Source organism: Pungitius pungitius, chromosome 1 (genome assembly GCF_949316345.1).
Source record: "Pungitius pungitius chromosome 1, fPunPun2.1, whole genome shotgun sequence".
Taxonomy (NCBI): domain Eukaryota; kingdom Metazoa; phylum Chordata; class Actinopteri; order Perciformes; family Gasterosteidae; genus Pungitius; species Pungitius pungitius.
This window is the reverse complement of record NC_084900.1, coordinates 10,276,780-10,303,845: the sequence shown is the minus strand read 5'-3', so window position 1 is coordinate 10,303,845 and position 27,066 is coordinate 10,276,780. Positions and strand designations below refer to the sequence as shown.

At 42.2% G+C, this 27,066-nt stretch overlaps 4 protein-coding genes across 10 annotated transcripts in view; 3 read left to right on the top strand and 1 right to left on the bottom strand.

Moving 5' to 3' along the window:
- LOC119221651 (RAS guanyl-releasing protein 2-like) overlaps nt 1-10,478 on the bottom strand; it is a 30,459-nt gene extending 19,981 nt beyond the window's left edge. For all 3 annotated transcript variants that reach the window (XM_037477649.2, XM_037477647.2, XM_037477648.2), the window contains exons 1-3: nt 10,300-10,478; nt 278-411; nt 79-181 (exon numbers count right to left, since the gene is read on the bottom strand). In XM_037477649.2, the coding sequence (XP_037333546.2) occupies nt 79-181; nt 278-347 (173 nt within the window). In that variant the 5' untranslated portion in view covers nt 348-411; nt 10,300-10,478. The remainder of the gene's footprint in view (nt 1-78; nt 182-277; nt 412-10,299) is intronic.
- On the top strand, nt 9,711-18,277 carry alpk1 (alpha-kinase 1). Of its 5 annotated transcripts, none has more exons than XM_037477646.2 (14): nt 9,711-9,818; nt 11,915-12,090; nt 12,318-12,472; nt 12,557-12,755; nt 12,977-13,036; nt 13,119-13,205; nt 13,279-13,355; nt 13,447-13,542; nt 13,632-13,736; nt 14,323-16,048; nt 16,440-16,587; nt 16,676-16,838; nt 17,434-17,620; nt 17,706-18,277. In XM_037477646.2, the coding sequence occupies exons 2-14, from the start codon at nt 11,976-11,978 to the stop codon at nt 17,903-17,905; spliced, it is 3,318 nt and encodes a 1,105-aa protein (XP_037333543.2). In that variant the 5' UTR covers nt 9,711-9,818; nt 11,915-11,975; the 3' UTR covers nt 17,906-18,277. The 5 variants fall into 5 exon arrangements, with proteins under 5 accessions (XP_037333543.2, XP_037333542.2, XP_037333539.2 ...); XM_037477645.2 differs by lacking the exon at nt 9,711-9,818 and adding an exon at nt 10,820-10,928; XM_037477642.2 differs by lacking the exon at nt 9,711-9,818 and adding an exon at nt 11,223-11,351.
- A 1,047-nt stretch (nt 18,278-19,324) lies between these two features.
- Nucleotides 19,325-22,146, top strand: LOC119221652 (ependymin-2-like). The gene is made up of 6 exons (XM_037477652.2): nt 19,325-19,481; nt 19,663-19,697; nt 19,844-19,978; nt 21,282-21,468; nt 21,556-21,643; nt 21,771-22,146. The coding sequence occupies exons 1-6, from the start codon at nt 19,415-19,417 to the stop codon at nt 21,901-21,903; spliced, it is 645 nt and encodes a 214-aa protein (XP_037333549.2). The 5' UTR covers nt 19,325-19,414; the 3' UTR covers nt 21,904-22,146.
- Nucleotides 22,147-22,288: 142 nt separating this feature from the next.
- On the top strand, nt 22,289-24,473 carry epdl1 (ependymin-like 1). The gene is made up of 6 exons (XM_037477653.2): nt 22,289-22,754; nt 22,898-22,932; nt 23,080-23,214; nt 23,289-23,481; nt 23,637-23,724; nt 23,934-24,473. Exons 1-6 carry the CDS (start codon nt 22,688-22,690, stop codon nt 24,055-24,057), a joined length of 642 nt encoding a protein of 213 aa, XP_037333550.1. The 5' UTR covers nt 22,289-22,687; the 3' UTR covers nt 24,058-24,473.
- The last annotated feature ends 2,593 nt before the right edge of the window (nt 24,474-27,066 follow it).

Genomic DNA, 27,066 nt, shown 5'->3' with positions numbered 1-27,066 from the left:
TGCAAAATTTGCTTTTTAAAGGAAGAACACTTTTTCATTAAGATCTCCCAGGTAGCAAGATGCAATGTTGAAGGATACTTGAGCACCAGCTTCTTCGCCATTTCTGTTGAGGGGATATACCATGGGTGCATCATGAGAAACATGCGCACCAAGGAAGTGTCCTTCAAAGCGCCGCTCCCATCTAGAAGAAGAAGAAGAAAATGGGACGTCACTCATCATCAGCAAGACATATTCACCTGCTAAAGTTCTTTTCAGAGAAAGTCTTCAAGTGACCTACCGAAGGCTTGGATGCACGCTTCCACGAGCTCGTCCACTGCGGCCGACTGCTTTGACAATATGGACTCCATCTTCCCGCTCTCTTTTGGATTATTTACCCCTCCTTTCTCTCGCTGGTCTGACTTGTTCCTGCCACTGAATACAGAAGAAGATCGAAGGATCAAAGGGGAGCAAAGGGAGAGTAATTGCTGTATGAAGAAAGCAAAGAGAGAGGAAATTGAAATTCTTTTTGGGAGATGCCGCATGTTTGAAATCGTTGTGTAGTCATTTATTTTTCATACCGCTCCACACTGCAGGGAGTTAGACACCCACTTAATGTGGAGCTGCTGACATATTCATTTTAGGATGGTAGTAGGGTAAACGTATAGTACTTTCACAATATAATACGTGATGACATCACAATATGGATATGATGAGTAAGTTCAATATTAGAACAGTCTGGTATTTTCAGAAAATCTTTTGTTCAATGTAATCCAATAGTATCATGAGATGATATACAAAATCTGTCAGCCGATAAATTGACCAGCCATAGCATCACCCTGAGGGAGGAGTAATTTTTGGCTTTTATTGGCGGCCCCGTATTGCTCCAATTGTCTTGACAATCCTGGTCAGCTTGTATCTATTTATTACAGACCGATATATGTAAAAAAAGGGCCTCTCTAACATACACTAACAAGCCCCATGAGTCTCCTAATTAATCTCACATAGCATCAGTGGCGAGAGTGTGCCTCTTTGTACGCTGTATTACAGCTGAATTTACTGCAGTAAAGCAATTACTAATTTTCACAACACGTAGTAAAAAAGCAAAAAATACCACCTAAAAGAGGGGCAACTGTGAGTGAATGGAGAGCCCGGTTGTCCTCCAATCAGAGGGTTGGCGGTTCGATTCCAAGCACTTAACCCCAATATTACTCCTGTTGCTGTGACTACCGTGTGTAAATGGTGTGAATGTTACTGATAGGCAGATGACACGGTGTATGGCAGCTGCTGTCATCAGTGTATGAATGGGTAAATGACGACCTGAAGTGCTTTGAGAGGTCAGAAGACCAGGAATGCGCTATACAAATACAGTATCAGTAATGTCGAGTCACATTCGCATTCACCCACTAAGAAAGACACCAATACAAATTCAGCATACATATAAGGGGATTGTGATAGCCGAATATGATGGACAGCTTAGAAAAACTGATAGAGAGCCACACAAGATGGAAACCACAATTAACTATCTGTCCTTGACACACTCCAGTGCATTCTTTTATCTCCAATTGCATGCACATGACGTATTACAGGCATTTTAGCAAATAGTTGAACATTCATGGTGCCGCATCACACATGTTGCGGAAATAAGTTAAGAAAGAAACATACCATTTACGTGGTGATTGCAAAATTCAGCAGGAAACCACGCCAATCACATTTTACTCCCCAGTCACTTTCAAACCACACACCTCTACCCATGATGCATATGCACAATATGAATCTTTTTACCAAGAGAAGTGTGACAACCCATGTGAATTTTTGTTTGCTGCTATCTTGGACGTGTTTATTGTTTGTGAAGAAGTAAAATAGACTAATCCTATTTGCAGTACGTTTCGCAGCTCAATCTGGTGGCAAATTGGGAGATAAAGAGAGCTCCTGGATATTTTTGGCCCATTGCTGATGATGAAGCATGAAGGTAATGCCGAGGCTGGGACAAAGTGACCCCCAGGCTGCTCGTGCTAATGGCTCTTCAATGTTGTGGTTCTGTGGCATAGGCTGATGAGTTTGTGTATGTGTCTATTGTGCCTGACACAATGAAGCCTTCCACTGCTGCCACGCGGTGGGCGGACACACTCAATTACAGGCTTCACGAGCCGTCTCAGCCACACACATGCAAACACACATTTCGGCAGGGTAGCAAGAAACAGGGGGAAGTAACCCCGAAGCTTCAGCAATGTGAGAGTAAGTTGAAGTCGCCATGGTAATTAGGAAAGAGTGTAATAGTGGACTTAAAATCTTTCTAAAAGGACGTGATGAGATAGATATAGCAGGTATACGACAGACTGCCAGACCACAATCAAAATGATGTGCTGTTGCTATAGATAGACATGAAAGTTCCTGTGAGGATGTTAAGGTCACCACAGGAAAGACGTCTGAGCCATAGTCTAAAACATCAAAGAAAAAAAAAAACATCCAAGACCTGTGACATCCAGACACCACTGCTCAAATCTCATGAATATAATCAGAAGCAAAGTGGCCTTGAGTCTTTGACTGTCACACAACGAGAGACATTATTAACAAGAGAAATCTAGATCTGAGCTGAAAAGGATTTTTTTACCGTTAAGTTCAGGACAGTTTGTCCTCAAAAGCCAAGGATGTTACTTTCCCTGCAGATGCAGGGTCCTAACAGGCCGTAACACTGAACGAGACAAAGGGGCCCGTGCATAGGGTGAACCTGCATTGGATAGGGTCCTGTTGCGGCACGGGCTATGCCCATCTTGAAGATGTCTTCTTGCTATCCAGTCATCATCTTGCTGTCTGGGGCTCTTTGTTGCGACCCTTTCATGACAACATACGGGCCTCCTCCTTCTGCCTTTCTTACAATTCTTTAAGTATTCCACCCACATGATTACTGATTTGTGTTCATACTTCCAGGAGGCGGTAGATTGATTAGGTAGCACACACTGTGAGAGCTTTAGTGTCATCCATGGTTGCCTAGTGACGGCGATCCAGGGCCATCGATCAGGCAGATTACGGGTGGGCCGGGGCACAGCCGGGATAAAGGGAGGTTGCCGAGTGCCTGCTCAATCCTGGCCATTTAAAATCTGTAGTGTGCTGCTGGTTTAGTGGGCACTGAAAGTGTCACATCTTCTGGCTTAACACAGAAGGATAACTTCTCACTGGTGTCCTTTTCATCCTCACAATGGTTGTCATAAAACAACCAGAAGACTGCTGCACAAGCATGCATTTGTTACCTATGAAAAGTCAAGTATTCTTCAGACAACACTTTCAAATTCAAAATTCAGAGCATTATTAATTCAGGGCTTAAGTAATAGTTAGTTACAATTCTTCTTCAATAAGGCATGATATTTAAATCATTTCGAATTTGTTCCCTTCCATTCACTAGTTGCAAAAAAATGAGACGGGGACGGCAAAAAACCTTCAAAACTGTAGTCCACAACCCAAAGGTATGTCCACCTCTTATAACGCAATGACTCAATCAATAAAAAGCTGTGGAATTCAGCATATTTGAATACTTGAGTATAATTGAGTATACATTTTCCCTTGAATTGAGTAAACTCTTGTATTGATGTGTTTTCCTTGTCCTAATCACGTCAGACTAAGCCAATGCCTTCTAACAAAGTCCACAGAACAAATTGAAACTGGCAGCATAAATCGTCATTGCCTTCTCATGTCTAAAAAGTAACCCTGGCACTGATGGATTATCAGACACTGACAAACAAACAGATAATGTCATCCATCCTGCTATCGATATTCCATAATGGCCTCATTTCTATGCTAGTTAACATCATGAGCTGATGCAAAGTCCCCCCATACAGCAATTGATTTAGGTTTATTCCCTCCCCACTGGCATTTGGGTATAACAAGTTTGATTGATGTTTTCATGGAAAATAGTCAACAGCTACAAAATTAGGACACATTGATCTACTCTAATTAGCTATTAGGCAGACACTAATAACACACACACACACACACACACACACACTGTCTGTTCATTTTCGCCCACACAAACACGTTAAAAGTATCCAGTATTTTGGTCACACTCGGGGTGGTGTGTCAGGGATGGTAGTCTTGGTTGGCTGGTTAGTGAAGGACCAAGTGATCATGGTCATGAGGAAATATCTGACATAAATCATTGCGAGCTTGGTGCCTGGGAACATTTGCGGTCTGATAGGATAGCAAATAAATGATAATAAAGCTCATGAATGAAGGCCCGAATTATAAAACATGAATCAGCAACACAATATTCTTTAAGCTACTTAAGCTCTATGTGTCTATACAAAATTGTGTTTAATATATAATTAATTTTTTGAACTATGTAATTATAATATTTAATTCTGTAAATGTGACATCCGTCTGTCCATCCAAGGAGGGGGATCCTCCTCTGCCGTGTGAGGGTTTTGGGACAGGGGATGTCGCATGTGTACAGACTGTAAAGCCCTCTGTTGGCAAATTTGTAATTTTCAAATAGCAACGTTACTAATAAGTAGTGCAATCCACTGAAACCTTTAGTAGTAGAGAAAACTTAGTATAGTTAATTGGACATCTTCTAAGGTAACTAAGATATGTTATATGTTAGTAAACATACACACTGTTACGTTTTGGTTCTTCTTCCTGTTTTATTTTGTAGTTCCATGTCTCTTGTGTCCCTGGGTTAGCTTCACTTCCTGCCTTGTCCTGTGATTGTCTGATTGTTTCCACCTGTGTCCAATCACCTGCACCTCCCTAGTGTATTTAAGCCCTGTGTGCCGGTTGTCCCCTGTCGCGTCATTGTCTACGTTACATGCTGTGGTCTGTGTACGTCTGCCTGTTCGGATCCATTAAAGAGCACCTTTCTGAAAGTCCTGCATTTGAGTCCTCCCTCAACCTGCACCAGCAGCACCCCTGTGTAGATATACAGTTTGCCAAATGTTCTCCCTTCTTTTGAAAGTTCCAAAACAAGATTTTTATCAATTGTACATACCATTTACATGAAACCTGTCACCTTTCTTAGATCTGTGCAGCGTTCTTTAGAATTACATTTGGTTGCTCACAGAAAGTCTATATTCTACAAGGTCTACCTTTCTTTGTGAGGAGCAGAACGGCTTGCTGAACAACTGTCTGGTAAGACTAACGTGTAAATGTTTAGTTAGTGTTTAAAATTTGCATTAAAATTGTATCGTAAAAAGGGGGTGATTTTTCATTATACTCTCTGTTTTTCTGTAGAATACAGACCCGCAGGAGTCTTGTGTGAGTTCAAGCACTCACAGTGGTTGAAGTTGATGTTAGAACGGTCCGCTCAAGTCCAACAATAACAAGCATCGCCCTGGTTATTGTCCTGTATGATGTATACGACATCTCAACAGCATTTCCCTTGTTGGGCTCATCCATGCTCTGTGTGTTTTGACTAAATGCTATTGATGTGTTGGCCCGATTTGGTCAAAAAGGTTTCTAAAGACCAATGTCCAGTTTGCAGTTATCTTGTTACAGACAATACAATACAGTTGTTTTGGTTCCTGTTCCTGGTTCCTGTTCATTCCTGGCAAAAAAGCTGTATACTGTTGTATACTTGTTATTAAATGCTTCGAGTTGAAAAATGTTCAAATGTTTTCAAAGGATTTTGAGTTAAGAAAACTAAAAGAACACACAATTTCAAGTTACTCCAATTTAATATTATATTATTATGTGTTCTGAACTTAAGTACCTGAGTAGATGCGATCAAAAGCAATATTTTCGTTCTGTTAACTGAAGTATATTAGAAGGTCTGAATAATAATCTGAACTTTTACAAACTTCACACTATGAGCAAACTTCTTATCGGGAGTTGACACATAACACATTATCCATACTGCGTTGAGTGTACCAAAAAAAGCTTTGCAGCTCGTTGCTTAAATATTTAAGTATTATCAACTTTTTGAATGCATCAATCTTCATACATTTACAGCATTTAGCATTGCATCGTATTCGACTGTATCCAACTATCAAGTTAGGACATTGATTGTGTTGTGTTTATCTCATCACTATGTTCATACGAGTCCATGTGAATAAAACTACAAGACAGCAAAAAACACCACCTCCTCACGTTATACACACACACACACCACGTACCCTTTGCCCAACAACCACTAGTTTGTTTCAGGAAGTTGTAGCAAGGGTATTGCATGATAGGACGGATATAGTTCTTCATGGGGGCCTACGCAGCGGCTGGTGACAGCCTCTATTTACGGACTGCCGGGTACTGAAAGCAGGAAGGGAAACATTTCCTTTTCCCTGGACAAGTAGAATGCCACAGCGGTGGGGGCTCACCGGCTGCAAACAGAGATTAGCCGTTAAAGTTGCTCCTTAGGGACGTAGGGGGATAGGCAGGCGGAGGGAGGAATGGAAGATAAAGAGAGAGACGGGGAGGCAGGAAGACAGCGTACTCGACCTCGAGTGGAAAAAAAGAGGAACTTTGTATCAAAGTAAAGAAGAAGAAAAAATGCAACGCGAATCTGCCTCTGATGCACAACTAATATTGTATACGTATATGAAGGATCCAAGCGGCACGATTTCCAAGAGTTGAAAAGATTGATAATCTTAATATGCATATTTCACGATGTGCTGCTGGGACATAGCAGCTGTTAGAGTGTAATGTTTTATTGCGTCCTCCAAAACAAGAAAAAGTCACGCATCCTGTTCCACATCTGGCACACTCATATCGCACGTCTCAACTTTCTGACTTCAAATGAAAAGCGCAATGTGTGGGACAGAAAGGGCACTGCCATGTACTTCTATAATATGTCTCTCTCCCCGCAGACGCAGCAATGTATCATTGTGTCACATCATTGTTATTGCTTTGTTATGAGACTTCCTGCTCAAACTTTGCCTCCGAACAAGTAACGGAAGGGTGTGTTGGTTTCGTGACAAAAGAGTCCACACCTTTTTGTTTAGACTGTAAAAATCGATCTCTTATGCAGTGCCTTTTTCCAAATGAATAGTCATTACTTTTAGATTGATTTATTTTGACTCTAGATTAGGAGGTTTTTCCTGATTCTCTGTCCTCCTAACTTTTAATCTAAAGACAATAATTTATAATCAGTGTTCAATTTCATATGTTGTGATGATGAGTGCAGGAGAGCATATGTGATACATCATCTGTTGCAGAAGAATATTAAAGTTGGTTTCTTGGGGGTAAAACCCAGAATGCTGCAATGCTGATTTTAACATGCTCACTTCCTGTTATCAGACTGTTATCTGGGGCAAATGTCATGCATTAGAAGACAGAAATAAAATGTGGTGTTTGCCAGAAGAATGCATTTAGCAGAAACCAGATTTGTGGGAAAAATGAAATGTTCTTTCACAAATTATATTTTGTATTATTTTTACAATTTACCGTGTGTACGCTTACATGGACTGAATGCTAAACAAGATATATAGAGATGACGAAACAATTAACTTAAATAAAGTGAAAGCACTTAGCTAAAGAAGCTGAGAGAAACAACTTTACTCTTCTCAAAATAAACATACCTGTATTAAGGCAGATGCCATACTAGTGATTGAGAACATAAACTTATGTTTACCAAGGTTAGAAATAATAAAAAATCAAATTTTCTGATAGAGATCTATACAAACAGCAAAGGAGTTGCCCCCTGTTAGCCAACAGAAAGAACGCAGGTTTAAAGCTTTTACACATTGGCTTTACCGCAAATCAGCCAAAGCTGCATATCGAGGTCACCAGTTCCTGATGTGTGTGTGTGTATGCAAAACAAAAACCAAGTGCCCAATCCTATTTTTGACTGTGGACCAGTTACTTCCTGGAGCCTCCACGCGACACCTGGCGAACTTGGTCTTTAAACTAAGCAAAGCGAACTGTCACACTGTACATTTGGAGAATCATGCGTTTTCTTTGCAGTGTTCATCTGCTTCGTTTCGGTCTGCCTCACAGAGTCATGCTCAGCGAGCTGAACTGGGCTTTCATGCAGCAGTCATTCTGAACTAGTTTCATGTCGTGAGTTTAGGCCCATGGGAGTTTCACATTCACACAGGCTCTTCATTACCCCCGGGGGCTTTTATAACAGCGTTAGCCCTGACTAGTTCCTGTTTATGTATTCCTCCCTAAAAACAGCTTGCATCCCTGAGCAGACCACAAACACCACAATTTCCTGCTGTCATAATACATAATTCATTATGCAGCATCCAGATCAGAGATTACAATGTGCGAACAGACCGATGAAACAACGGCAAAGAGAAGAAAAAAATTCATGCACTTTTTTCTCATGCAGGGCCTGGATGCCGTACATTCTTCAATTATCTTTTTGAAAGTGAGGCAGCGCCTAACACCTGTAGCACTGATCATGGCCATGCATCACTGCTAATTCACTGCCCGAAGTAATCACTACACTATGTTAGATACAGCAGCCAGTGAGTTTCGATCCGCCCTCCCACAGGCCTCGTCTACTACTGTGCGCCCCCCTGACTGATTTAATCCCAGCCACAGCCTGATTTATAGCTCTTCAAGTCCGACACCCTGCCTCAACCGCTGCCTTTCCCTCCCATGGCTCCCACTGTCATGCTGTCGCCACTCTCTCCTGGCGTTCTCGCCATGCCTTTAAAGGTGAGGAGAGCAGCGTGAATATAGACAAGCTGAGATTGGTACAGGGTCTGTGCCCTTTCATGGGAGCTGAAGAGGTAACGGAGGAACCGAAGTATCCCCAGCCACATGATGAAACGGGGTAAGCACTTCTCAGCTTTACACCCCACACACGCTAACTGTGATTGTGGCCCAGCAAGAAAAGTGAGAAAGTGTAGGGATCGTGGAGAAATAGATGGAGTTGGCGGACGGTACTTGAGATAAAGGAGGCCATGGATACAGGAAGAAAGTGCATTGGAACGTTACACCTCAACAATGGTGAACATCCAGCACCTACGTCTGGCTGAGCTGCTGCTCCTGTCTGCCCTCTGTAATGATCGTCTATTTGCCTTGAATTTGTCATTTTTGTTTGAGTATTGTCCCTCTGCTCTGCCTCAGTTTGATTCCTTCCTCCCCTCTTTGTCCTCCTCCTCCTCCCAGATGTGTGGCTGTTGATCCTTTGGTATGAAGCAGCAGTCATGCACAATGGATGCAATTATGGCTGGCTTTCATGATAAGTGCAACACTGCTGCAGGTTGAGGTGGCTGGAAGTGATGCTAAATGTTAAGGGTGGCCGCTCCAAAGGCCTGAAATAATTGCACTGCGGCAGGAGAGGGAGGGAGGAGAGAGAAGAGGAACAGAGATGCAGAGGCTTTTTTTTTGTTAATTTCATTAATATACCGAGGGCACTTGTAATTCTTGAAATCCGTTCTCTTTAAAGCACTATAAATCTTTCAAGTTAAGTACCTCTCCACATACGCGCATGATAGACCATGAGGTTACTTTGATGCCACTGCCAATCAAATAAGCTACGGTCTGATAAAAATGGACTTTTGTCCGTCACATATGATGCCTGATTTGCATCCACTGAATCAGACGCTGATCTGAATAAACATGTGCACACAAGCAAGCTTGTCTGCTATTCAAAACAGGAGCGGTTAATCAGCAACAAGCAGCTCCGGCCAAAATCCATCACACCAGAGTAAAAAAAAAAAAAAAACATCTTCTCTGCCTCCCACAAGGATGCAAGGCTGTTACAGCTTACAAGTAAAATCCCACTGATCTGACATGAAGACATGCCTGGATAAGACAGGGGTGAAGTATGAGCCAGGACGTTGCCGAGCAAGTAATCAGCAACATCCGGGCACTCGGAGATGCCTCCTAATTCCTGCTGCTTTGAGAGCGGTGGGAGGTAATCACCTTGAATCCCTGCAGAAAGACACCTGCAGTCCGAACAGGTAATGAGGGGGGTGAGTGGAGGTTGCGAGCAAGAAAGGTCTGACCTTTGCTTGTATAATCCAGTGTCGAATCCCCATCAGCAGGTGTTTTGGGATATTGGGGTCAAGCAATCCCAGAGGGGTCAAGCAATAACTGCTCGCCACCTGAATATTATTTGTACCTCAAACTAATTTTAGCAATAGGTGTTCCCCCATGCTCTTCTTCCTGAAAATAATTTAATTTGTTAAAGTATTAGATGCATTTAGCAGCTGTAACGTGCAATGTGCAGTCGTGACTCATGCGTCAGCATGATGTTTTTACAGTTCTGTGGCTGATGGTGCAAGAAGACAAGTCCTCGCAAGACCTCTACTGTTGCGGTATTTCTAATTTAAACTCACGTCTCTATACCAGGTGATCAAAGGGGGGGGGGGGGGATCAAGGCGCGGACCACCGGAACGAAAAACATCGTGGCTTCACTTAAAGTTGTGGCAAATGTCTTACCTTCAGAGTTTGAAGGGTCCCATGCTCCGGGAGCGGAGATGGCGGTGGTAACAGTGTGTGGAGTTGAGCGCTGAGATTAGAAGCGTTACATCACCAGCAGCACCGAATTCAAAACGCCTGTTCAGCTGTGGGAACACCGCGGTCCTGCTGGGGGGAGAGAGACAGAGAGAGAGAGAGAGAGAGAGAGAGAGAGAGAGAGAGAGGGTGGTAGCTCAACAACTCATCAGGTCGGATCCTTCTCGGGACTTGACCCAAGCGGCTCTCTAAATGGGTGCACCCGCCACTAGTCCTCCTTCCCGGCACGCTCTGAATGCGAGTTCGTTGTGCATGTGATGAACTCCGGGGCAGCGGGCACATGGCTCTTGTTCCAGATGCGCGGCTAACAATCGCACAGCAGAAGAGCCACAGTCCCGCCTATCGGTGGTAGCGCACCAACACCACCGGGTGCACACACTTGTAGGAGCCGCTTCGCGTCATTACGCACCGTGACAATCCGTGTTGGCTTCTCGCCGATATCAATTATCGGAGGGGGAATTCACCCATGTGATCATTTTTTTTTTTGAAATGTTATAACACTGAATGACAAGAAGCCTGGGCATGTGGCATTGTTGATTAGTCCGATCAATCAGGTATGTTTTACATTGAGCGCATATGTTGTTCATAGAGCAGCAGCAGCCCACCTGTTGCTACATAGCTCCTTTCCAACGTCACACAGTGCGTTCAAGTCATGCGGGGTTACATTAGTGAAACACTTAAACATCACAGCCAATGCAAAACTGTGCATTGACTTTTTACGGTGCATGAAACAGTACTCACATTCGGAAAGTACAGTCGGTTTGAGAAGAGCATAATGAGTCATTATTAATGTGCGAGGACTCGTGGAGAGGACGAGTGGGGATATTTCCAATAGCGTTTGAATGCACCAGAGTGCAGTCCTGCCCGACCAGGAAGAAGAGGACAACAAGAAAACATAGTCGGTGCTGTTTAATACATGTGTATCAGAATAGGGCTTCATCAAGTGGACATAACAGTAAAGGAGAGGGTTTTCTAAAGTAAACGTTTATAATTGTAAATGTAGTGACACAAGAAAAAATAACTTTCATTGTTTGAGTAGTCTGTTGCTTTCGTGTTTCAAAGCCCAACGCGTCACTCACCGAGTGCTGTTCGTACACGATACAATTGAAAATAGTGTCCTATGTTAATGTCCTCAATGATTAATCTCAATCTCTTTGCAACCATTTAGACCATAAATGGCTCATGGATTAACCGCATGTACTGAAACAGGACTGTAGGTTCGCATTGAGGAGAAGAGTGCAGTGAATAGTTGCAGTTTTATGCCCAAACTGGGCCGATTCAGTTTGGGCATAAAAGCCTTTGAGGCAGTATTGATATTTGTGGCAGTGGTAAAAAATACAAGTGGAACCAATTATAGACTGAATAAGTGTATACATAGTGTGAATAAATACCTTTCCAAAAATCACGCTCAATAACAATATCAATATCCGTTTCGGTGTGTTTTATTTATCTTGTGGTATTCCTTCTTTTATTGATTTACAAGCAAAGCTGATGTTATGATTCTTTCCCTGGCTTTCCCCTTTCTTGAATCACTTTAAAGGGTGAAGAAGCCAAGACAGGGGAAAATCCCAAGTCCATAGCTGCAGCATCTGTTTACCACAATGGACAGCCGGGAGGTGGGGGGTCTCCTGCAGGAGTGCCTTGGAGCAGTGGCCCCATCTCAACAGTCCACCGAGCCCACCGAGGCAGAGAGGCTGAACTACTGCAGCTGCAGAGGTCAGACAGAAGATGGTGCAATTTGTTCAATCGTCCTATGGGCATGGGGGGGCGGGGGGGTTATGATTGGGTTTGAGTAGAGATCATAGTGGGTGGTATAAGTTTAAATTTATTTTTTAAGATATGGTTACTTTGAGAGTGGGCAAAAGTATTGTACAGGTGTATCACACATTTGTACGTATACTACATGCTTTTGTTGAATTTATGAAGTCACTTCTTTCCTGTAGACTCGCTCTGTGCAGAACTGGCCTCTCTCCTGCAGGAGGCAATGGATATGAAATGGCCGTTTGTACCGGAAAAGTGGCAGTATAAGCAGGCAGTCAGTACCGAAGACAAGACCAACCTAAGTGACCTTATCAAGAAAAACATATCTCAGCTCTTGGTAACGATGACTCGGCCTAGTGATGGATTCCTCCTGGTGTTTCTGAATGGAAATGACCCATATTCATGGTTGCTGTGTTGCCAGGTCGTTCTAAAGGCTTCCATTGTGGCTCGGGAGGCTCGCACCGCGCTGGCGGTGGTCTTCCTGGTCGACCGCTTCCTTTACTGGACGGACGAGTCCAGCCGGCTGCTGAAAATCACCAAGCTGCTCCACAGATGCCATCCTGACGCTCCTGTGGCCCCCCAGCTGGTCATACGGCAGGCCAGGGTCTACTTTAACTCTGGTGCAGTGTGGCAGAGAGCGGCCGACTTTAATGAAATTCTTAGTTTCAAGGGGAGCACCTGGCACTGAATAAGTGTTAACGGATTAATTCATACTTCATAAATCATTCTGAACATTGTTTAGGGAAATAATACGCATAATATGAGATGTGAAAATCGTCATTACACACTGCAATTAAAGTGGTAAAGATCTGGAAAGACATTCCAATCATCTTCCCTACAGGCAAACTACAGAAGGCAGAATACATTCTGAGCAGTCTGATTAACAACAGCGGAGCCACCGGTAGGTACCAACACTTATTGCCATTTATGCATTATGTTTCTCACAGGCTAATTAAAAACCATAGCTTTGCTTTCTCATACAGGTTGTTGGGTTTACCAAAATGAAAGTGACAGGGCTCTTGTGCAAGCAGTTAGTGTTCAAGTACGTGGGATGGTTCTGCAGAAGCTTGGTGAGTCTTTTTCTGAATGGTAGAAGAGAACTTTGACACACTGAGGCTATGGCTGTTTTTTGCTGTGTGTCAGGCCTTTGGCGTGAGGCTGCAGAGCTAATCTGGGCCTCTCTTGTTGGCTACTACGCACTTCCACAACCTGATAAAAAGGTAGGCCAGATGCAACCTCAATATTGCTATCACGGTTGCCATATTGTGAGCTTGTGGACATGCGCACCATTGAAAACCTTTGCTTTGATAGGGCATTGGAACCTCTCTTGGAATACTGGCCAACATATTGGTATCTATGAATGATGAGGACTTCCACGCGTTTAGGACTAATCCACAAATTGATTTGGTAAGTATATTTGATAAATGTAATATTTTTTATTTTGTTTTTAAATTGCAGCCTTCGTATAGTTTATTGTCCGTGTCTGTTTGGAGCAGTCTTTACTTGGTGACAGGAGTCATCGTCTCCTCTCGGCAGCCCAGGCAGCTAAGATGGCGGTGGTGTACAGCCAGTACACTCCCCTCTATGTGTTGACCAATGTGGTAAGTCTTTCTATTGATGGGTCGTTAAGTATGGAAGTAAATCTGTGTCATCGGGTATTGAAAGAAAAAGGTGATTGAATTTCTAGCACTGAATATTTATGCATTGAAATTATGTACCTGAATGTTTTTCAACGTTAAAATACTTGTACAGTAAAAGCATGTACGTTAAAAGCATTGTACACGAGTGCATCAGTCTATAACAATACCAGTGAAATTCCTTTTATTTACTTTTTTCAAATTATTATATATATACTATTATCAATCACCCATGAGTCACCTCAAAGATTATCCACCGAAAACTAAATGTTACAAGGTTACATTTGAACACATAACGTAATGTTATTTTGTGCTGAATAGACTGTGAACGCATTATGATGTGCCTCAATACATACAACTTTTATAAACATTAGCAGCTGACAGCTAACGTTACTCACGCCTCTTTTACCAATTTCAACACAGATTTATCATTCAAAATGTCACAGAATTTCGGCATAGACTTACCGTGGCGTCCCCTTTCATAAGATACCCATTCTAAGGAGTTTTATATCTCACTCATGGTGCCTCTCTGCCCTCTTTATCTCTTCAGGCAACTCAAGGGACCTGCTTGTTATCGTACAATTTCTCGGTGGAGTGCCCTGACTCTCAGCGGCGGTCTTTCCTCCTGCAGGCTAGAGAGGCCTTTTCCATCGGTCTGCTCACCAAAGCAGAAGGCGAGCTGGTCACCAGCAAGCAGGAGCTTCACACCCTGCTGAAGGCTGCATATTCTCTCACTGTCACTCACAAATGGCTCGGTGCCCCTGTGGAAGTTGTGGAGCAAGCAAATCAAGCTTGCCAAAAAGCTTTAGCAAATTTCTATGATTACTGCAATGCAGATATCAAGGACAAAGACGGCCTCTGTGCTGAAATCATGCATCTGGTCACCCAAGTCAAGCTTCTGCTGCGGGTGGAGCCTTTCATTAATTCAGATGAGGGGTCTTTTATCCCTGACAGCTACAGAAACATCAGAGACACGTTGGTCAATTTTACTCTGGAAGGCTTCGCCGAGGTGATGCTGAGGTTACAAAAGCATCACGCATCACTGTGCGAGACGACCAACGCAACCTGTAAGAGGACCAAGGACAAGATGGAGGGGTCAAAGTTATGTATAACTGCAATGGGTACGACCATTGGTACGCTCAACACAGAAAGCAGCACCGAGTCCTCCAAAGTGTCCCCCAATGAAGAGGAGCCAGAAAACAAGGGTTCAAAAACAACCTCTGTGCACCCAACTCAGAGGTCTGACCCGTGTTCCACTTTAGGAAGCACAGATAACTTTGGCTCTTCATGGCAGAACTTTTCCCTGAGCAGTTCAGGGTCTCCTCGGCCCAGCTGCAGCAACTTCCCAGGAGGTCAGGCTGTTGAACCTCAAGCAGATGTATGTCATCAGAATTGTCTGACCACTGAGGATGATGACTGGTCAGGCAGCATTCTTCACTTCACTAATGAAAACAAGTCTCCAGTCAGTTCCCAAACTATCCCGAGACCTGTAATCCCTTCCACTTCCTCTTCTAATGCGAGTTGTGGTTCAGATAAGTTTGAAGTGATACAAGCTGGAATAGAGACACTGGACACTGAGGAGAATTGTGTAATTGACGATGCGGTGGCAAAACCGTCAGCCACTGTGGGAGCAGCACAGTCCTTATCCCAGCTAGCTCTCGGAACCTTCTCCAGCTCACTCAATGACAGCTTTGGTTCCCAGTCATCATGGGAGAAAATTTCCCTTGACCCAAACTCTCCCACAATCAGAAAACCTCAGCTGAGGAGCCTATCAAAAGAAGGAACCAGTCAAAGCAGCAGGTCACCAGAGTCTGACAGGAGCTTCTTCCTCTTGGAGACCCTTGATTCTGAGACCAATGATTCTGCTCACGATCCCACGCACAAAAACCACACATCCCGAGGGGAATCCAGACCTGCTAGCAACAACTCTTCAGCAACCCCATATCCAAACGTCTCCCAGTTTGTCCCAGAACAGTGTGCCGCCACTGAAACCTCCACCGAGAGTTCATTTGAGATGCTGGAGGACCATCGAAGTGAAGACGAACCTGGTGAAGTAACTTCATCAGAAAATGGAATTGCCCCTCAAATGAAGAACTCCTCGTGCTACAGCTGTGTGAAGCAGAGCATTGTAGCTGACGTTGTCCCTGAGAGTCCTTATGTGTTGTCACAGCATGATTACCAAGCTCTACTGGCTGGAGTCTGCTATGAATGTCTGCTGAAGAGGTTTCACGGTGACAAAACACAATTCAAACTTAAGACACACAGAACTGCTCACAGTAAGTTTCATTTCCCAGAGTCATTGAAAGGTTTCTTTCACGAGTTAATCTTTTTAGCCATTCTAGCCGGAGGGCAATGTTGGTCTGTAGTTCCATCACGTTGGTCCAGACTGAAATATCCCAACAATAGCATGGGTTGCCATGGTAATGGATACATTTGAATGACCTTGGTGATACTATCGACTTGTACTTCTGCCTCAATATTATTATTATTATTATAGAGCCAGCAGGCCTTTGCATCAAAACCAGCACAATCAATACCAGTTAGCTCTCAGCGTTTCACATTTACATTTAGAAATTAGTAAGTCATCAAATAAGTAATTTCCATAAAAAAACATTTATTGCAATTGTATGCCAATCTGCTAATATATCCTAATGTCGTACCTCTTAGGTGCTCTTCATTTAAAGTTCTCCAAAGCCACAGGACTGTGGACAGCCAGGGAGACCTGTGCTTACATCGGGGAGCCGATGGGGATGGAGGGAAAGCAGAGAGCGGCTATATGGGTGCAGTTTTTACACCAGGAGGAAAGGTTAAGCAGGTATGCCGCCACACGTTCAAGGGACAAACTGACCTAAACATAATTGATTTGTGTTTTCTTCACTTTGTCTGTGCACGCATGTCCTTAGTTATGTAGGAAAAGACTACTTGAAGCCAAAGGGCATCCAGTTTCACCTGAGAGATGTGGAGCGACAGATGACAGCCCAGCACTACGTGACTGCGTTCAACAAGAGTCTTTATGAGAAGGAAATGACAGCTCAGATCTACTTCATTCCCTCAGAAGCTCTGCTGGTGAGGCGACAGCAGATACCATTAAATACATGTGTTCAATGGTTACATTTGTATTAAAATAACATCATTTCTAATTGCAAATTCACACAATACACAACTTAGAGGCAGCAGATAGTAGAGGAGCCTGCAGCAGCCTTGGAGCAGTGTTGGTGGAAATTCAAATGTAATCCCATTATACCATCCAGTATAGCCAGAAATAAACTCTATGCTCTCTGTAGTAGAGCCAATACTTTGTTAGTTAGTACTATGATGTACTACAAGCCGTTAAATAGGAATTAATGGTACAAATAGTTAGTGTTTTGTTTTCTCTTGATTGTCTCTGCACCATCAAATGAATGTTGGCCCGAAGTATTTGTAATGGATTCAATTTACAATCTGGGCCTGAATTCTTCCTCTTAAATGAAACCCAATGTAGTAAGACTGCAACACTTTCCTGGGGAATAATTTGAGTGGTGAAAGATCATTGAACATCACATAAAAAAGTATTTAGAGCCACAGGATTTCAGGAGAAGATGATATTCTACAGCAATTTTAACATGTTGCACACAAAGATGTTCTTTTAATGTTTCCCTCTTGTTTTTCTAACTTTGAATAGATTCTGAACGGAAATCAGATCGCAGGCTGTGTAACAGTGGAGCCCTACATGTTAGGAGACTTTGTCAAACTGACCAACAACACGGTAAAGAAGGACAAGAGTATACAAGCTACAGAATATGGCATCGCCTTCGGACACTTTACCTGCCTGCTCTCTGACTACCAGGAAGTTGTTGTAGACCTGCAAGGTATGTTTGTGTGTTACTGATATGCTCCTGGTATATTCTTAATAGGGTCATTTAATGCTACATCTATATCTATCCTCACTTGCAGGGTGGGTGACAGCAAATGGCAAAGGACTGACCTACCTCACTGACCCCCAGATTCACTCCACCAGGGCCCCCAAAGGCCCCTCCAACTTTGCTGCCAGAGGCCTCAGGTACTTCCTGGAGGAGCAGCATGGGCCAGAGTGCAATGTGGTGTGCCAGCTGCTCCGACTACCTCCAATGCCCCGACAGCCTCACAAACTTTGAGGAGTTTGTGTTTTCATAATGAAATGATCAATCAAAGTACCGTTTGTTCCAATAGCACGACATAACGAACAACGTAGAAAAGTAGAAATCAATATCAAAAAATTATCAAAAATTGCATTCTATTAACATACACGTGTGTCCAGTTTTATTTTGTCAGTAATTATACTCGACATACATACTCCTGTGCTTTCCCTTTTTGGCTGTCAGATTGTCTCTATGCACTCATCGCTCTCCAGTATTTCCTATCAGTCGTTTGAATTTGACCTGCTCTCAACTCTTAGATTTTCCTGGTCCCTGTTGGAATTGTTTGCCTCCATTGATAGACCTTCCGTGTACCCTTACCTTGCGCCGAATAAATGACCTTGCCTACTACCGCAGCCCTTCTCTTGTGTTTTCCTCCGCTCCTGAGTGTGTTCAGATCCAGAACCGGTTCCATCATTGGCACCGCAGAGCTCTGATCTTGCATTGCGCCCATTCACACACTTTCTAGCTATTCAGCTCTTTTGCAAATTTAACATATTGAAATGAGCTTTTACCGTTAATTACAGTCCAACGTGATAAGTGACTTTCAAAATATATATAAAATGTAAGCAGGCTATGAATGAATCAAATGCAGCCATCCTTATCCAGAAATGACAGTCACAGGCACCACTGTACACCTTTAAGTTCAACCAATTCTTTTAATTTTAAGATATCTTTGTCATTGACATACAAAACTGATAATTGTGTAACTTTGTAAATGCAGCTGCTGCTCTTTTCACCCTCAAAAATATGATACTGGAGCCTGAGAATAGAATCACAACCAAATTAACGGCATACATACATGGATAATGTGTTGTTATCATACTCGCAGCATAATGACGCAGCCTTTGATGAATGACCTCAACTTTTAAGTGTAAATATTAAATCAAATGAGTAAAACAACGCAGTGAATGTATAATGTAAGGCTGTTGTTGGATACAGTGTGTACAACAAGGAATTTAGGACAAGCAGGTGCTGCTGTATTTACAACAGTGACACACCTCCACATCACATGACAGTGATGTCATGTGATGGGCCTCCCTGTCCATTCAGCTGAAAATCCAGTTCTGGCTTTATTAGCCTCCGTCTTTTCCGGACACAAACAACATTCTTTACCCCTGGCCCACTTTACACCGATTTCATAATCTGTGTCTATATGGTTGTTATGAAAAGAACATATTACACTGAGAGGTTGTGCATTTATACATTCTGTGCTGAGCTAAATGCGTTGCTGCATGCAGAATCTTTAACATGCACACAAGCATAAGCAGCCTAGAGTTACGATACGGTGGAGGTTGTTTGCAGTGAGAGATACGTGGCCTTTTATCTAGATGTGAGTCCGATTACAGCAGATTTTATGCTGCGGGGTTAAAAATAAAACCCTGGAAGCAGACCCTCCTCCTGGAGCCTTTCTCCCTATTTATAAGGACGTGACTCCCCTTTCAAGCACCAGTGTTTGTGGCTGGCTGCAGTGTGGAATCCTAAAGAATGCTGCTCTTGGTGGTTTTAACGTGTTTACTGGCAGGCTGCCTTGCTCAGAAGCCTCACCCATGCTGTAAGTTAAATAACAGATCTCTCAGCTGTTATTACTTATGACATTTGTCATGCATTCTCTATACTAAAAGTTTTCCAATGCTGACCTAGGGAGAGACTCATGTAATGTTGTAATGTGTCATTGTGTGCTTTTGTAAAATCAAGCCATCGTGTAATTTCACGCATCTTCTCCCATAATACAGCTAGTCCTTCTCTTCTGAGCGGAAGCCTCACTGTGGTGAGTGATCTTTTTTTCTGAGATTTATGTGATCATTATGGTTTATGTGATCATAATACATTTGGCCTCGACCTTAGCATAACAACCAAGCACAATGACAGAATGTGAAACAAGGAGATGTAATCTCACTCACTCCCGTTCTTCAGTCTACACAGAATGAAAAGCTGTGGACTTATGCCAGATACTTGTATGATGCACTGGGACAGCGGGTCCGGATCATGGAGCTGGGAAGCTACGAGAATAAGTCATTCACTTATGACGCTCTTCTGCTCTACAGAGAGGTGACCACAGCACTGATGTGAATGTGTCCAATGTTTGTCTTAGAGTGAAGTCGTTCTCGATTAGAAGTGCAAAGTACAAGAACAGGAGTGCCAACATCTACAGCCAGATTGTACCAACAGTATGTAGTTGAGATGGTGGTGCTTGGAGTAGTGTGATGCGCTGGGAGCTGCAAGGTTGGCAGTTCGAATCCCGTCGGCTCCATGTTGAAGTGCCCCTGAGCAAGACACCTAACCCCTAATTGCTCCCCAGTTAAAATGAGGCACATGGGTTATAATGCAATAAAAGTCGCTTTGGATAAAAGCGCCAACTAAATGACATCAAATGAGGTCTGTTTTAAGAATTTGTATTAACGGAAGAGTAGACATCCAATTCAAATTGAATATTTAAACGCCCAAATAAGCACTTTCTGATAACACCTACTGTATGTGCCTGGTCATCCTGTCTATAATCTATGTTATTGTTTTATCACTACTCATTCAGCCCTTAACATAATGCAAGGTTGTGACCTCTCTCACACACATACACACACACGCACACACACACACACACACACACTTATCTTATAAAATGGCGGACAAAATGGCGGCATGCACGCACCTGCCCCTCCAAAGGGCCATATAAATACTACAGGCATGTATCTGAAACGAATAAATGTGATTGATGAGTTTTATTTTCCTTTTTACTCAAATGACAAATATTGACACGGACAATTATGATGCTGTTGTTAAATAAAATATGATCATTTTCAGGGTTTAACATTACCATTTAAACAAAATCTGCCATGGGCTTCCATACAATGGAGCAACAATAGTAGTTCCCATTTGGCAAGTTGTTGTGCAGAAGTGCAATGAGAGTTTATTATGGCAGTAAAAATGTTTTGTGGAGCTTGCAAATGATTTACATATGGCAAGGTCCTTAAGTTATCCACACAACAGTCATTTTGAATTTAAATGTGTCAGTGTTAACCACATATGGGTTCAGATATGTCACATAAATCAAAGTAGTCACGTGAATATACGATTTGAAGTCCTTAATTGTAACAATATTAATAGCCTTCAATCTCTTTATCTACGTTCATAAATTCACCTGAAGAATCAAAAATCAGCTTAAGAAGCACAACAAGACAAGAAGGTTTGTGAGCATAAAATACAAAAAAGATCACAGAAATCCATGTTTAGCGGTTCACTACTTTCTGGTCCCTTCCTGGCACTCATCATGGATTTAATCAGTTTTTATTTCTGCACAGGAAATAATTGTATTACATTTAAGTGTCACCCTAATCCCACTACTTTCATCCACCAGGGTAGCATGTATGAGATTAACAAACATGACCGCACATGCAAGAAAAAGCCCCTGAAGACAGACTTCCAGCCTATGGCAATCCCAAAAGATGCGTCTCTGCTGGGCCAAGTTGTTCTTGGCACCTCGTCTGGACCCGGAGAAGGCCTCCTAGTCAACACTTGGACGGGAGATCTGCCCGGCAAAGCAGGTTAGTGAATAATATGAAAATGTTTGAACTGTCTATTCATTCATTACAGTCTTGTAATACATTTTTTTCTCACGTTGGACCGTACAGGGAAGTTCATGAGCACAGTCCCTGAATTCGGTTGTGTCCCTATAAGCACTGCGTACCACACTGGGGAGTTTGGATGGGTGGTGACAAGGTAAATCAACATCAACACTGTAAAAAATCCTTCTTAATGGCAGGAAGGACTGTGTGACTTTGGAAAATCGGAAGAATTTGTATCGGGCCAAACAAGTCATTATGTCTCCATCTTTCTCGTTTACTAGCTTCTTCAACAACGTCCTTGGGATATCAGACCCTGATCGGCTCAACCCTCCGGACTTCTGCCTGGGTGGAAAGAGGAGTGCTGATGAAGAAGAGCAAACAGACTTCCTCAGCTTGTTCCTTAAGAAGCTCTGAGGGCCTCCTTTAAGTGATTTGAGAATGTGTTCTGTGGTATACGTCTCATTTACTCTACAAGAACACATGTAGTTTGAAGCATCTGAACCATGTGCTAGAATCCTTTTTTACTAACATATTTCTGAAAACAAAAGAATCTGTGACCACATGTAATTTTCAGTGATGTGCATACAGAAATAAAACACAGATTAATTTATTTCACTGTGTGCAATGACTACATAAAATAAACAGCATTCAAACATTGTGGCATTGCAACTCCATTTTTGTGTGTTAATAGCAAATTGAATTGTTCATATGCATCTGTGGATATTAACAAACAATTTGTTAGAATTAGATGTAGAATTTAAACAGCTTCACAATCAAGTCATTTATTCAGTTTGAATAAATGATAGTTAGTAGAACATTATCTCCGTAGTGTCATTGGTTACTTGCTACTTCCTGAAGCACTCAGTTCATTTCCGCCGACCAAAGTCTCCACATCTGATTGGGAATATGTCATCTTAACCTCACGCCTAATCAGAGCAGCCTTTTGGAGGATTTCAAACCTGGTTCAAACCCCCCAAAACAGTGTCACCTGAGTCACAGGGACACACCCGTGGTGTCACTAATGGTGTCTTATTATGACACGACAGGTGTTGAAGCTACTGGGCTCAAAAGAAAACCTGGCAATGGAGTCCCAGTGGGAGCCTCCCCAGCCGGTTTATAGGGAAGTGAGCGCTCTCACACAGCAGCATACTTGCATCCGTGTGCAGGGGAACGGATTATCTACCAACCCGAGAACAGCATGAGAGCTCTGGTCCTGTTAGTGTGCCTGTCCGTGGGCTGCCTCGCTCAGAGGCCACATCCATGCGGTGAGTATGTTAACAGGCGCTTAGTTTGTTTGTAAATCTGGTTTGTCCTCTGCAAGCTGATGCTTAATTTGGATTTTTCTGTTACGTTTTTGCTTCTGAATTCGAGGAATCTTTATACGAAATCCCTCATTTCATTTCAACAGAATCCCCGCCGCTGCTGACCGGTAGCCTCAGTGTTGTAAGTTTTCCTCTCCTTACGTAACTCGTATTACAGAATTAGTATCGTTCAAAATAATTCTAGTTTGAGCAAAGTCGTCATATCCAAAGCGTTGCTTACTGCCAAACGTTTTATTACAACTGTAAATGTTCTATGTGTTTTTTGAAGGCCACAGCTAGTGAGAAGTTGATGGCATACGCCAAGTACAGCTATGACGCCCTGGGAAAGCGCATCCGCATCACAGAGTTTGGAGCTTATGAAAATAAGACCTTCCATCTTGATGTACTTTTGCTCTTCAGACAGGTAATGACAACATGCCATAGATATCGGAACTCTGTCCACCACAAACTGCTGTATAATGCCATTCTGTCCTGCAGGGGGTCATGTATAAGATCAACCAGAAGAACCAAACATGTTTGAAGAAGCCACTGAACGCACACTTCCACCCGCTGGAGATTCCACGCAATGCGTCCCTGCTGGGACAGGTTGTTTTAGGCAGCTCCTCGGGTCCAGGACAGGGAGTCCTAGTCAACACCTGGGGGGGGGAGCTGCAAATGAAGAAGGGACCAGGTACAGAAAGAGGAAACAAACCAAAAAAAAGGGGAAGTCATGTGGTGTGCTGCAGCACATGACATGAATTATTTTGTCGAATCACTGCCCTTGTATTTCAAGTTTTTCTGGTTGCGTTGCTTCAGCTCCCATGTGATCCATTTCTGTTTCTGCAGCAAAGTACATGAGCACTGTCACAGAGTTCGGATGCATCCCTGTCAGCACTCTGTTTCACACCGACAAAAGTGGATGGATGGTGACCAAGTGAGTGTATGCACACCACAACTCACAAGGGTCTTAACAGAAGAAACACATGTGTAAAATGGAAAAGAATAAGAAGTCAGTCAGGCATCTTCTATATTGCTTACCCCATGACTAGTTTTATTAGTTGTATTTTCTGTTACACAGAATAAAAACATTTGCATTTTTAATCTATGAATTGCTCAACTGTTTTTTTTATTTTTCACCTTCAGCTTCTTCAACAACGTCATCGGACTAGTGGAACCTCAAAGGCTCATCCCTCCACGTTTCTGTCAAGGCGTTGAGCTGGAAAAGAGCCGTGACGAGGATCCAATGACCTTCTTCAGTTTGTTTTGAAAATAGGATATTTTCAGAAATGCACTGCTATGCGATTGTCACTTTATGTACTCTTTGCACTGTCTAATGTGTTTTGTGGCAGTTATTAGTGTAGTAGCATTTGTTTCAGTCTGTAAAAATCCAGTCATTCTCAATTAATTCCAATGAATGAAAATGTATCAGGTTTGAAAATCTTCTGGGAGTAAGCAGGCTTGACCTTGCTGCAAAATACCCGTTTTTGTTCACTTCCATATATGTAAGTTAAGTGACTTAGCTTCAATACAATCTGAATGTATTACAGTTTTAAGACTGTACATTATGATTACTGTCTTTGTTGATTCATCTGTGATTTTCTTTAAAATTTTATTGAAGATTTAGCTGCAAACTGGATGAAAAAGGGAAGAAGAAATATTAAACAAACCCATGTTAAAAAAAGATTTTGAATGTGATAGTGTTGAATTTCATATATTCTCATTTAGAACTGAGTTAGAATTACGTGCTCTTGATAGTATAGTCAGTGTAAGGTAAAAAAAATATTTCAATGAATACTAATCCAACATTTATTCACAAAATCTAATGTTTTGGCAATTTGAATGAGACATTTCTGAATCACTTTGGTGCAGCCTATTCAATATGCAGTCATGAGCCTCCCATGTTTCCCACAGCAATATACCATGCTAACACAAGAGAGCAGCATTTAGCTTAAATTTGACTGTGGGATTTGATGTGCCGATACATAACTCCAAAGTTACAATAACACAGTGATGATCATTTAGATTAGTTATAGAATAGTTATTTTTGGTCATCAGTTTCCTGAAAAACAGCAACATTCTGACTTTTCAATTTTTGAAAATGTGAAATTAAATGGAAGATCGCCTAATTGCACTGTTAATGTTTTCCATGTAGTCTTTCCCAAAATAGAAATAAAAACACAAGGAAATACAAGAAATAAGTATATGGATAGTATGTGTGTTTTTGTCAACTTTTCCAGTTATTTTAGAAACTGATCAATGGTTAATAATGTATCATGTGTGTCATTCAAAAAAATTCCACGCAGTGTTAATTGGTCATACGTGTTTTACCATCTAGTTAAACTACTAGTATTATGTGCACGTGCACGGCTTTCTTAAGTAGCCCACGGTATCGATCACAGATTTACTGAAGCAGAAGTAAATCTGCTGAAGCCCATCACAGGCTGACAATGTGGAAGGGATATAAAATATTTACTTAATAGGAAAGTTGTACACTCTGTTTTAATTGCTTTTAATATGATTGTTTTATGTGTTGGCTTTATTGCTGTGTTCATGTGCTAAATGTGTTGGTTTTACTGTAAAGTGCCTAGTAGCCTAATATGTAAAGCACTATATGAATAACATGTATTATCATTTAGTCTATACTTTGCCTTAAAAGTGAGCAGAGGGAATTAATGTTACTCTGGAAATGTACCCTAAATACTAGGCCTCATTTCTAACTTTTATTCACAATGCAAGAATACGTTTTACAATATGCACAAATCTCTAGAAGCTGTGTCTAATTCTAAACATCATTCTATTATGTGCACAGAACAAACAAGACTGGAAGACATCCTGGCAACAGGTCAAGATAACAAATAAAATATTTTGCAGGCTAGTAACAGTTTTGCAAGATGCCTGCTCACATAGTAGATCTAAACTGAAGGCTAATTTGTCTGGCACTGGGGGGCACCAGCACCATGCAGGCTTCACCCCATCTTAGGAATTGGCCCTTGTTTTAAACTAAGGAAGGCCTGTGATGGAAGGGACTCAGGGTGGGACAGCTACTGACTCTTCATTTTCCAGCACTGCACATCAAACCCAATCACCCATTTATACGCATATGTGGAAATCCTCTTTGATGTATAACACATTCTTCTGTGGCCAGGGAAGGTAATAAAGATGTGTACTAAAGGATTTCAGTGCCAAACACACACTTCTGACAGTACGGCAAATAGTGCCTTTTTATTTACAGTTTCGGAATGGAAAAAGCGCAGTGCCATACAGAGCTTCTGTGGGATGGTGAGAGCTTCGTGCTGGTCCACATCTGTCCCCAAACACCCTCTCACGTCTGAAAGCACGTCTCCATACCAGCACTTCTTCATCCAACACGTGGTTCAGAAATGGGCATCATGGTGGAGGAAGAAACACCGGTGAATGGACATTATACAGTATATCGCCCTCATCACGTTTACTAATTGTTCACTTCTCAGTGCGCAGTTTCGCCCACCAACGGACCACTGATCTAAACAACTGCAATGGTAGAGTTTAAAAACAAACTGGTGACATCAATAGTGACGTGATGCATGTAAATAAAAAATAAATCACAACACATTCAGAAAACAACGGAATAACTGTTAAACCCGTTTGTTTTGGACCAGAGCGGCAGCTGATTTAACCCATGAGGCTGCAGGATTAATCTTAGCCTGGCTCTTAGTCTGGTCTGGAGCAGGCTAGCTTCAAAGAATAAATCGCCATGGTTACTTGGCCGGGTTTAATTCAACCTGCTTTCATGCAGCCAAGTCAGAGCTGAATTCCTCCAGGATAACCTGAATATCCCGGCTTAATCCCTTATCCGGGTTTCGTGCAATTGCCCTCAGATCTTCTCCACCTTGATGCTGCTAACTGTGACTTAGTGTATGGACAAACAAATGTTACTGTACTCTCATTTGAAAATCAAGGGAAATTAAAACACAGCTCCTTCTGAATTTTACTGACGTAGTGGTTATCTATGCAAATGTAAATAATCTGACTATAGAACATGTAGGACCTACATTTAAATATGGAAAAAAAATGTACATATCTTAAGAGTGACAATGAGGTTTTAATAATGTGTTCTTCAGTTTTAATATCCTTCTTACATGCCTGTAGTGATGTAATCATGTAATGCTTCTCTTATTGGTAAAATCCAAAACCAACAACAAATGATTTTGAAAGATTATTTGGTATGTCTATTCGAAACAATAACGCTGTCACAACTAAGAAGATCCAGACTGGACCCAAAAGCAGACAAAGGAGG

Excerpts from the sequence above, each read along its gene's own strand:
- LOC119221652 (XM_037477652.2), top strand. The coding sequence starts at position 19,415 with ATGCTGCTCTTGGTGGTTTTAACGTGTTTACTGGCAGGCTGCCTTGCT. Across the intron at positions 19,979-21,281 it reads CTCTTCTGCTCTACAGAGAG|GGTAGCATGTATGAGATTAA; the intron begins GTGACCACAGCA and ends TTCATCCACCAG. Across the intron at positions 21,469-21,555 it reads AGATCTGCCCGGCAAAGCAG|GGAAGTTCATGAGCACAGTC; the intron begins GTTAGTGAATAA and ends TGGACCGTACAG.
- epdl1 (XM_037477653.2), top strand. The coding sequence starts at position 22,688 with ATGAGAGCTCTGGTCCTGTTAGTGTGCCTGTCCGTGGGCTGCCTCGCT. Across the intron at positions 22,755-22,897 it reads TCAGAGGCCACATCCATGCG|AATCCCCGCCGCTGCTGACC; the intron begins GTGAGTATGTTA and ends TCATTTCAACAG. Across the intron at positions 22,933-23,079 it reads TGACCGGTAGCCTCAGTGTT|GCCACAGCTAGTGAGAAGTT; the intron begins GTAAGTTTTCCT and ends TGTTTTTTGAAG.
- alpk1 (XM_037477646.2), top strand. The coding sequence starts at position 11,976 with ATGGACAGCCGGGAGGTGGGGGGTCTCCTGCAGGAGTGCCTTGGAGCA. Across the intron at positions 13,037-13,118 it reads TAACAACAGCGGAGCCACCG|GTTGTTGGGTTTACCAAAAT; the intron begins GTAGGTACCAAC and ends TTTCTCATACAG. Across the intron at positions 13,356-13,446 it reads TTCCACAACCTGATAAAAAG|GGCATTGGAACCTCTCTTGG; the intron begins GTAGGCCAGATG and ends TTGCTTTGATAG.